Raw genomic sequence first — 10,231 nt, forward strand, 5'->3', positions numbered from 1 at the left:
CCTTGAAGCCGTCCGGGTGCGGCCGGAAGCGGGGGAGAGACCGGGCAGGCCATGGAGAAGGTTGGGCCACAGAGGGCCGGGGTCTCCTCTCGGGGCCGGGGACAGCGACGGCCCCCGACGTGGGAGATCTCGGACTCGGACAGCGAGGGCGCCGCCAGCGCGGAAGCCGCCTCGGAGGCCGCCACGAGGACTTGGGACCCGGCGGAGAAGCGCAGAGCGGCGGCCGAGGCGCTGTGGCTGCTGCGGCCCGAGCAGGCGCTGCGGCGCCTTACGGTGCGCGTGGACCCAGGTGCGCCCAAGGGTGAGGGCAGGGGTCCTGTGAGAAGCTGCAGTTCTGCTGAACCTCGGGCTTTGGAATCTCCTGGGAGGTAGTCCCCGGACCACTGTGGAGTGAGAGGGGCATCTGTCAAGGCTGCCTCTTGGCCAGGAATTGGCTCCGGCTTTCCAACTGGGGAACTTGATGAAAAGTCTCCGGGATCTGGACCCGATTGCTTTCTTGGAGCGGGGGGAGCGGGGGTCAGTGCGTTTGTCACAGGCCGCCCAGGCTCCAGGTCTAATGTGAGTAGCATCCTCATGTGGAGAAAAATGAGTGACAGCTGTCAATTCTGCCCACCCCAGCCATTCTGGAAGATGCAGGTGCTGACATCCTGATGGAGGCCTTGGGCTCTCTGGGCTGTGAGTGCCACATCGAGCCCCAGCGCCCCTCCCGGAGCCTCAGGTGGAGCAGAGTGAAGCCGGAACCTTGCGCCAATAGTGTGAGTGCCCCAGCAGCCTCGTTTCCTGGGTTTACATAGTGAGGCCCTGGGTTGGGTGTTTTACCTCCGTGATTTCATATGAGGCAGCTGCTCTAATCACGCATATAACCTAAAAACAGGGAATGCGGAGTGGGTGATGCCCAAGCCACCCTGCTGGTCAGATGCTGGCCTGGGTCCAGGGTCTGAACTCAGCTGGTGCTGAAGAATGTTCCACCCCCATGACACTGTGGTCAGTGCTCCTGCCAGGCCACGGACCAGCCCTGGTCTTGGCCTCAGTGGGAAACCACATTGGCTTCTGTGGAGCAGTCCTTGTGGGCATGGGCTTGCCTGTGGCCATGAGCCTTACAGCTGCTGTGGTGCCCAGCCCGAAGCCCTTGGGGCACTTGAGGTTGAGGGTGGGCAGCAGTACCCCTGGATGTCCCCATAGGTGCCTGCTGAGGTGTTGGCTGCAGGTGAGCAGGAACTTCTGCTGCTGCTGGAGCCTGAGGAGTTTCTGCAGGGTGTCTTACAGCTGACCCAGGTGCTTGGTGGGGGCTGGGTTCCCAGAATGACTGTGATGTTCTGCCAGTCCTTACCAAGGGCAGAGGGGCTGGAGAGGGCATACAGTGAGCTGAGCCCTTCTCTGTTCAACAGCCAAGATGTGAATGAGATGCTAGCTGGGCTCTTGGCCTGGGAGCAGACCAGAGCTGCAGATGTTCGTGGAGGGCAGAAGTAAGGATAGGGAGGGCCCTCTGTAGAGCTGAATCAGAGGCCAGAAGTGGGAAACTGGTGAGATGGGGCCTGGAGACTTGGGCTGTGGGTTGGCTGTGCAGGCCAGCTGTGTGAGCCAACAGCCCAGCCCCCACCTGGCTGAAGAGCAATAGGGACTGCTCAGCTGATGTTTGCGGCAGAATGTCATTAGGTTAGACCCTCTTCCCGGTCCCAGCATCTGAGGTTCAGCATTTATCAAGCACCTGCTGCCAGGTAAATGCCAAGCTGCGGTGCAGAGTGCACCAGGGACAGGAAGAGGGACTGAGCCCAACTCTTTAGGAGTCTGGGGCATGCCTGCAGGCTTTCATAGGTCCCCTTGACCTCATGGGAGGCACACAGCTGGTTTTCTAAAGAGAGCTGGCTGGGAAGAGGAAGTCTGCTCCAGTCTCCTCCCAGCACCACTGGGCCTTTCTTGCTCCCCATCTTTCTGCAAACTAGCAGCGGCCTGGTGGCCTATGAGCCCCGCCTGCCACAGCCCTGAACAGGTGTGGTAAGTCTTCTTAACTTGCAGATCTGTGGCTCAACCTGCTCAGTGCCCTGGATCTCTCCTGAGAGCCCCACCTGCCCCCGCCTGGCTGTCATCGGACTGGATGCCTACCTGTGGTACTGGGCCACCCTCACACCCTTAGCAGGCCTGGCTGGGGAGGGGACTTCAGGGAAAAAGTCAGGGTAGCTCTGCGGCTACTGTGACGTGGCTAAACCCTTCCTGTGGGTGGGCTCTGAGGGCAGCAGAACTCAAGGAGGGTGGGACCAGTGGGGTATTGGGAGCTGGAGGGATATTCATCTCTGTTCAGTTCTCGCCAGCCCAGGGCCCAGGAGATGCGGCAGCCAGAGTCTCCAGGCGTGGCCTGTGCGGAGGTGGTGGTTGGCTGGCCTGAGGTGGAGGAGGTGAGAGGTCAGGTTGGGTGAGGTGGTTGGCCTTGGCCCTGGCACTCAGGTTGGTCTTTTAAGGCCCGGATCCTGGGTTTGGTCACAGGAAGACATGTGGGGTTGGTCTCAGCTGCGTGTCCCCCCGGGGAGCCCCCCTCTGACACACCCCCGTGGGTCCCCGTGGGTCTTCCTCAGGCCCTGGTGCTGCTGCAGCTCTGGGCGAGCCTGGACGTGTTGCTGGTGGCCTCCTGGCAGGAGCTGAGTCAGCACGTGTGTGCCTTCACCAAGGCCCTAGCCCAGCGCCCCTTCAAGTAAGTGACCCTTACCCCAGCTGGTAGCTGATGCCAGGAGGGTGACAGGAACACTTGGAGGGGTGGCCACTGGGGGCCTGGGTGGCCAGGGGAGATGAAGCCTCTAGAAACTTCCCTGTACCCTCCCCTTCCTCAGGCAGTTCCAGGAGTCCAAGGCCTTTTCCTTCTGCACAGCCAGGCGCGGGGTGGCAGGCGAGCGAGTGACAAGAGATGGCACAGGGCTTCGGGGTGCCTGGTGGCGGCAGATCAGGCAGTTCAACCGGGTCAGCCCGGCGGTGGCTGATGCCGTTGTCACTGCCTTCCCATCGCCCCGCCTTCTGCAGCAGGTAAGCCCTCTCCCTCTCCCACCCCCATCCCCCAAGACTCCCAGATGTGGAGGCCAGGTCCCTACAGCCTGCCCTGCTCATCCCTGTCCCTAACTTAGGCGTACTTGGCCTGCGGCACCGAGCAAGACCGCCTGGCCCTCCTGGCTGACCTCCCAGTGAAGGTGGACAGAGGTGGTCGGCCCCGAAGGGTGGGGCCTGACCTTTCTCGCCGAATCTGCCTCTTCCTGACCTCCACCGACCCTGACCTCCTGCTGGATCTGAGCTCCTGACCATGCCTGCCTGACCTACAGGGCCTTCTCTGCCACCAGCAGGACAGCAGGCAGCCCAGCCAGGAAGTGACCAGACACCATAAGGGGTGAGAGGGGGAGAGCAGTCACCTAGCACGACCTGTCCCTCAGCCTGGGGAGGGGCTCCCCGTCAGGTCTGAACCTGAGAGGGGGGCACAGGTAGCAGGAAAGGTTCTTGAATAATGGCTGACTCTCCAGATGGCGGGCTGGCGAGGCTGGGGGCAGGGCCCTGCATACACTGGCTGCAGGCCTGGTGGCCAACCGGGACAGTCAGGAAGGGCTGGGGAGCACCCCCGTCCCTTCTGGGGGACAAGCACCAGTCACCTGGAGGCTTGGGGGTGGCACCTTCAGAGAGCAGAGGTGGGACAGAGTTTTAGAGGACAGGAACCGGGCACCACCACCAGAACCGTGGGAGAAAGGCTGTGAGCACCCATGAGTCCCAGGTCACTACCGGATTCCCTTCAATTCTACCACTGTGGAGGCGTCAGGCATAAACTCTTTAAGTTTATTACAGTTGTTTCAGTCTTGGACAGGAGGAACAGTTGATGACATGCAAAGCAAGTGAGGACAAACCCAAGGTTCCCCGAGGCTGGCGGCTACAGGAAAGCCGACCTCAGACCAGGCTGCAGATCACGCCTCCTGGGCCTGCGCGCTCAGTCCAGAAGAGCTGGGGGGCGACTCCTAAGAGACTCTTAAGGAGGGCTCCCACACCTGGCACAGGAAGCAGATGGACTCAAGACAGTCCTGGTATCAGGATCCCAGGGCTATGGCCCCTGAGCCCCTGTGGCAAGGCCTGTCCCAGCCTCTGATGGCAGAGGGACAGCCCAGGCAGACCTAGACTCAACTCCTCCTTCTCCTGTTATCCTGGAGCACAGCCTGAGGGAAAGGATGGAGACAATGCCGTCTCAGCCTCACAAGGCAGTTTTCATTAGAAAATAAGTTAGGTCCTTCGGCAGCGCTTCCTCTGGTAGCGCCGGGTCTCTGGGCTGTTGGGACTGGCTGTGGCCTTGGGTGAGGGCACAGGGGACTTGTGGTGGCCACAGCTCATGCTCAGGACCCAGCCCAGCTTGTGGTGTAGCACCTGCTTGAGGCCAGGTGGCAGGGGCAGGCCTTCAAGTGTGTCCCCAGAGTTGGGCCGCAGCTGGCGCAGGCGGTGGCAGCACAGGTACTGCAGGGAGGTGGCGCTGGCACAGGAGCGGATGACCTTCATGCTGCTCTTGGCCGCCGTGGAGCACACCATCGGATAGAACTTCCTGTTCTGCAGCTTGGTGGCTGCCACTCCTGGAGGAGGGGGTACAGCCTGAACTCTGGGCCAGGAGGGGGTTTGGCCACTCCTCGGACATCCGCCTGGGGTAACAGGTGGCATTTGTGCTGGCCCACCTTCTGGAGCCCTTGGGACCCTAGACTTCTTTCTTCGAGGACACCTTTTCGGAGAGCCCTGAGGCCACTGAGCCTGGGCCCCGGTCTCTGCTTCCTGCAGTACCTCAGTAAGAGCAACCCCCACAGGCACGCGTCCCCCCCTGCCCCCCGGGGCCCTGACTGCCCTTACCTATGCACTTCCTGTTCTTAAAGAAGGTCAGTGTCCCATGCCAGGTGTCCAGGTGCACACCAATGATGGAACCCTGGCCAAACCTTGAGGAGAAGCTCGTCTTATCGCCCTTGTGGTGGAGAAGCCCTGGGGGACAGCAGGGTAGGGGTTAGCTCTGAGGCATGGGGGCTCCTCCCAGCCGGCCTGGCCGTAGGGACCCCACATACCTGTGTAGGAGAGGCCCCAGCTCTCCTCGTCCCTGCCAAGCAGGCTGCAGAACGTGTGGTGGTACTTGTCTAGGTCCACATCCGACGTCCCAATGCCCACCATCTGGAGACAACAGGCCAGGCAGAGAGGGCCCAGGGCCGGGGCATCCAGCAGTACTATCCCCCACAACCTGTCCTCCCGCCCCGCCAGCCACTTACCATATCAGTGCCATAGACTGGTGAAGTCATCTTGATCTCCCAGAAGTGCTGCCCCTCCCCCAGCTCCTTGGTGCCTCGAATGGCTGCTGTGCCACAGCTGTACTCCACATGGAAGTTGACCTTCCGGTTGTCACAGCTCAACAGGGTGGCCGAGGACTTATTTAGGTCATCCCAGACCCAGTCAAAATCTGGGGAAGGAGAGGTCAGGCGGGGGTAGTCTCCTGGGCCCCAGAGCCCGCCCCAGGCAACCCAGGCGCTTACACTCATCTTCCTCCCCGCAGCGGCAGTCCCTGCCCCGGTGGGCCGCTGCGTACAGGCTGCTGCAGAAGGGGGCCTCGCTCTGGTTATCACAGTTGCAGAAGGACTCGCCTGTCACGGGCACAGCACTGGGGATGGACGGCGGCAGGGACAAGTACTCAGGGTCAGAGTCGGAGTCGCTGTGCTGAGAAAGGAAGGCAGGTTGTCCCCCCGCTGTGCCTTCTGCCCTGCCGCACACTCAGCACAGGCCGACTGATGAACTGCTCCGGTGCCCCAAGGAAAGGATCTGAGAGCCTGGCCTCAAAGGGCTTCCCCAGGTCCCCAGTGCACAGCTGGCCCACACTTCTACAGTGCCCCCAGAGTGACCCTGGTCACCTCCTGGCTCAGGAACTGGGAGGGCCTCCTTCCCAAAGGCCTACCAAGCCAGTAGCTTCCCGAGAGGGCTTAAGGGCTCAACCCCATTCTTGCACACCCAAGGGGGCCTGGAGGCCCAGGCCTGGGTGAGCCCACAGCAGGGCTTCCTGCTTAGCCGTCGGTCTCCAGGCGGCCTCAACAGCACGGAATAGCTATGGACCCACCACGGGTGGCCTGAAGCAGGGGAGCCTCTTGGCAAAGCCCACTGGTGACCTACTGAAGGCAGCCCAGGTCTCCCCACAGGTGGAACCTGGGCCCCACCGGGACTCCTAACTGTGGCAGTACCTGCGCACATCCCAGGGCTGCAGCTCTTTCGTCACCCTGCAAGGGGTGGCCCTTAGCTCCTACCCCAGGGCCCTCATAAGCCCAGGGGTTTTGTGCTGTTCCTTCCAGCCTCTCTCAGAAAACACTCACTGGGTGCCCGGCCTGCCCTCTCTACCAGGGGTTCCGTCCTGGGCGTGATCCCACACTGAGCTCATCAGGCTCTGGGACTGCCGACGTGCCCTCTCCTGGAGGCCAGCGAGAGGTGCTCTGTGCAACTAGTCATTCCTGCTCTGAAGCCACACAGGCCCCTCTGATGCCCACCTTGGCTCTGGATGCCAGGCCAACCCAGGTCTCCCTGCCCCGGGCCCTGAGGGTACAGATAGCTTCCACCTGCCTGCTCTGCTACCCCTCATGGGTTGGCCTGGAGGTCCTGGTCTGCCTCCCACCTCCATACTAGTCTCTGGTGGTTCCTCTTGCCTCCTTGAAATACCCTCTACATATCAGCCCAGGTGACCTCACTCAGACCTAGGGCAGGTCATGCCACCCTGAGAATATGCCACACTTTCCATCAAAGCTCACTAGGCCCATTCCCTGGCCCTGATCCCTCCCCCTTTCCCCCACCCGTCCCAGGGGAAGTCTCTTTGCCTCCGGATGGCAGCTTTCAGATCTCACTTCAAAGATGCTCTTCTAGCCCTCCCTCCCTCCTGGGTCCTCTTCCTTCTCATCTCTCCTCCAACAGTCACTGTTGCCCTGTTCACCTGTCTCCTCCCACCAAAACTGAAGCTCTGCAGGGGAAGAGCCTTGTCCCTGTTACCTTCCCATTACACCCAGGGTCCACACAGGAGCCTGTGACTGAACTAAGGGGGCTGAACCCAAGTCAGAGATCCCAGAGAGGACACTAGAATCAAGCCCAAACCACCCCACTAGCATGGAATGGTGATTCCCCCACAGCCAAGGCAGTACTCTGTCAGCCAGACACAAGCCCCTTTCCTGAGTACCACAGGCCTGGAGGTCAACCCGGGTAGAGGACAGACCCAGTCCCAGGGCAAGCCATCAGGGCAGAAGGGAAGGGAGACGTCTGTGTTCAGCCTTCAAAGACACCAAGGTGACACACCCACCTGTGAGCCCACACACCCAAGTACTCCAGACCAATTAGGTGCTGGGGCAAGCTGCACGCAGGCATGTGTCAAACACAGGTCCCCAGCCCCACAACACTGCCTGCATCCCAGAGTGATGAGCCAGCGAGGCAGGGACACCCACAGGAACACAGACTGCTTCAGGCCACATGGTCAGGACAGGAGCTGGAGGCAGGACAGGAATGCAGGCCAGGGTCTCTAGCTGGCCTGGACAGGGATTTGGGGGAGGCCCCAGGATGCTATCAACCCAGAATAGTTGCCTCCAATTCTCCGTCAAGGCCTAGCGGTTCCACAGGGCTCAGCCCTCACTCTAGGGAGGAGAGGTGCCCACCACCCACCCCCGACCGCCTGGCTGAGCCAGGGCAACATGTAGAGCGGGTGTGACAGAGCACAGACAAGTCACCCAAAGATCAGCCTTGCAGGAAATGGCGGAGGTGACTCAAAAGGCAGAGCCAAACCCCCTGCTCTGATTCAAGATTCTGGAAGGTGATTGAGAATCCACCTCCCAGTCATCTGACAAGGGGTGCAAAAGCCACACAGCCTGGCCACTCGCAGGGTGGGAACAGCCAGCCTCCGGCTACAGAGCCTCAGGTACGTCAGGCGGTCTGCACTGAGACAAGTGACTGAGCTGCTGTTCCAACCTGAACTTGGGGGCACTGAGTGGGGAAAGGCATAGGAATTGCGGTTTTTAAGACCGAATGTCTTTTTTACATGCATACCCACAAATATAGACCACATAGTTGTACAGACAGAGGAATTATCCGGGAGGCTAACATGGAGTTAACAACAGTGACCTTTGGAAAGGGGCTGCGAGATGGAATGGAGAGGTTCTGTTGAATGAACTGACCAAAAAAACCAACTGCCACCCTCTTCAGTGCAGAGTATAAAGAGTAATGTGGTGGTGGTGGTGGGGGGGTAATAAATAAATAAATAAATAAAGAGTAATGTGGTATCTGTCTGGAGGTCCTGTCTCCTCAGGGCCATGTGGATCCTTAACCAGGGCGAACCCAGGGTGAGCAGTAGGGTCCTACTGCTCCAGGGAAAAGCCCGCCTTGGGGGTCTCCTCACTTTATTCCAGTAGTACCCACTTACCTGCCCGTCGGAGTCATAGCTCCAGTTAGCAGTCCCTGCCAGAGCCATGGCCCGGGCATCTGCGTCTCGGTGGGCTGCACTAAGGACAAAGTGCCATGCTCTGCTGCTCCGCGGGCGCCTGGCCATGGTGGACAGGATCTGGGGGGGGGGGGCAGGGAGAAAACAGGTCTTGAGCAAAGGAAATACCCAGCGCATTGGAAGGTCTTCCAACAGCCCCAGCATTTGTCCCTTGGCCAGCTGTGCGAGACCACCCCCACTACAAAGGTGGAGGATTGCTTGAGCCACGTAGGTACCAAGTTGGGGCTCAGAACTCTCCACACAAGTTCCTACCTCACTCCAGTGTCCAAGCACCTTGATAAGACCTAAGTACAGAGTGTGAAAAGCCACCCAGACACGCATAACTCTCAAATGCATGTCTCAGCCCAGCTCTGAGCTCAGCCTCCGGAGCCCAGGGGGCAGCCTGTAAGGCCCTGAGGCATCTCAAATCTCACCTGGCTCCTCCCCCATTGTACAGTTTGACAAAAGGCGTCTCCGACCTCCAAGTTCCTCATGCCAGACTCATAGCCGTCACCCGCCCCCTGCCTACCTGCCTTCCTCCTTCCCACCATGGCCTCATGGCCCCCACACACCCCACACCACCTCCACAGGGTCAGTCCCACCCCACCCACTTCACTCCCTACATTCAAGCTGTTTTTGAAACAAGTCTTGAACATTTATGTAAATCTTAATAAATCTTAAAACTTCTCAGGGCTTATCACTGTTCTTAGAATAAAAGTCAACCCCCCCCCCTCAAAGCCTTCCTGGGTTCCTCCAGTCTGCAGTGGCCTCGTCCTAGTTGCTACCTCTTCCCTGCCCTTTGCAGAGAATGCCTTCCCCTGCCCTCTTTGGCTCTCAGCTTCCGTATCCGACTCGCAGTAACACTTCGACTTCCGTGATTATCTGCTGTCTCGCTCTTCCCTGAACTGAATCCCCCAGGAGAGCCGGGGCTGTCCCCCAGTGAGGACCCCGCCAGGCACAGGCCAACGCTGTTGGTGAATGAACGTAGGCACTGCGTTCCAGGGTCGGGAGCGCCGTCTGCACAAGCAGATTCCCCTCCCTCCAGCAACGCCGCTACAAGGCTCCTTCACCTGCTTGTCGGAGCCCGTCCATCAGCCGGCTCCAGTCGGCCGGCCTAGTCACCATCTGCTGCGTCTGCAGCGCCCACTAGGCGCCACGCGATACGCGCGGAGTGCCCAGCGTACGAGACTGCCTCCGGCCTGGAAGCAGGAGGACTCCTACTAATTCCAGTTTCGGGCGGCGTTGCGGCTCCTCCCCGCGCTGCGCGGCGGGCCTACCGTGCGGGCCGGCCCGCTCCACCCGCCCTGCCCCAGCGCCGGCCGCGAGAACGAATGCGCGGCTGGGCTCCGCCGCCGGGGCTCCCGCAGGGCCCCGGTCCTCCCCGGCGGGCGGGCGGGGAGGCGCAGACGCGACCCGGTCTCACCTGCACTGCTCCGCTGTCGCCACCGGCCGTGACCCACTTTCCGCTCCCGAGCGAGACGTAAACAATCCCCGCCCCCCGCATCGCATTGGCCAAACAGACGCAGGTGGGCGCTCCGGGCTCAGGGCTCTGGCCGGCCGCGCGGCCCACGCCTCTTGCCAGGAGGCTGCTGAACCTGTCAATCTTGACTCCGTATTCTCATTGGTCATCTATCAAGCTGTCGGGGCAACACCCGCCCACCCACGGGACGAAGGGCGAGGTGGGGATGCGGCCCCACTGTCAGAGGTTGACAGTGGGTTCACCTCCGGTACGGCGTCAGCGGCGGAAGTGCGTACAAC

At 60.7% G+C, this 10,231-nt stretch overlaps 2 protein-coding genes across 3 annotated transcripts; one reads left to right on the forward strand and one right to left on the reverse strand.

The window, feature by feature from the left end:
- The first annotated feature begins 9 nt into the window (after positions 1-9).
- Positions 10-3,805, forward strand: EME2 (essential meiotic structure-specific endonuclease subunit 2). Of its 2 annotated transcripts, XM_024553185.4 has the most exons (8): positions 10-289; positions 619-755; positions 1,183-1,275; positions 2,017-2,108; positions 2,300-2,393; positions 2,571-2,686; positions 2,823-3,012; positions 3,111-3,805. In XM_024553185.4, the coding sequence occupies exons 1-8, from the start codon at positions 52-54 to the stop codon at positions 3,279-3,281; spliced, it is 1,131 nt and encodes a 376-aa protein (XP_024408953.1). In that variant the 5' UTR covers positions 10-51; the 3' UTR covers positions 3,282-3,805. The 2 variants fall into 2 exon arrangements, with proteins under 2 accessions (XP_024408953.1, XP_045045661.1); XM_045189726.3 differs by lacking the exon at positions 1,183-1,275 and having other exon boundaries at positions 11-289.
- On the reverse strand, positions 3,787-10,143 carry SPSB3 (splA/ryanodine receptor domain and SOCS box containing 3). The gene is made up of 7 exons (XM_024553184.4): positions 9,897-10,143; positions 8,417-8,554; positions 5,514-5,694; positions 5,253-5,440; positions 5,055-5,157; positions 4,849-4,974; positions 3,787-4,580 (listed from the first exon to the last, which is right to left on the reverse strand). Exons 1-7 carry the CDS (start codon positions 9,975-9,977, stop codon positions 4,240-4,242), a joined length of 1,158 nt encoding a protein of 385 aa, XP_024408952.3. The 5' UTR covers positions 9,978-10,143; the 3' UTR covers positions 3,787-4,239.
- Positions 10,144-10,231: the final 88 nt, after the last annotated feature.

The sequence above is a fragment of the Desmodus rotundus genome, chromosome 1, assembly GCF_022682495.2.
Source record: "Desmodus rotundus isolate HL8 chromosome 1, HLdesRot8A.1, whole genome shotgun sequence".
Taxonomy (NCBI): Eukaryota; Metazoa; Chordata; class Mammalia; order Chiroptera; family Phyllostomidae; genus Desmodus; species Desmodus rotundus.

Excerpts from the sequence above, each read along its gene's own strand:
- SPSB3 (XM_024553184.4), bottom strand. The coding sequence starts at position 9,977 with ATGCGGGGGGCGGGGATTGTTTACGTCTCGCTCGGGAGCGGAAAGTGG. Across the intron at positions 8,555-9,896 it reads GCGACAGCGGAGCAGTGCAG|ATCCTGTCCACCATGGCCAG; the intron begins GTGAGACCGGGT and ends CCCCCCCCCCAG. Across the intron at positions 5,158-5,252 it reads CAGTCTATGGCACTGATATG|ATGGTGGGCATTGGGACGTC; the intron begins GTAAGTGGCTGG and ends TGTTGTCTCCAG.
- EME2 (XM_024553185.4), top strand. The coding sequence starts at position 52 with ATGGAGAAGGTTGGGCCACAGAGGGCCGGGGTCTCCTCTCGGGGCCGG. Across the intron at positions 756-1,182 it reads CGGAACCTTGCGCCAATAGT|GTGCCTGCTGAGGTGTTGGC; the intron begins GTGAGTGCCCCA and ends ATGTCCCCATAG. Across the intron at positions 2,687-2,822 it reads CTAGCCCAGCGCCCCTTCAA|GCAGTTCCAGGAGTCCAAGG; the intron begins GTAAGTGACCCT and ends CCCCTTCCTCAG.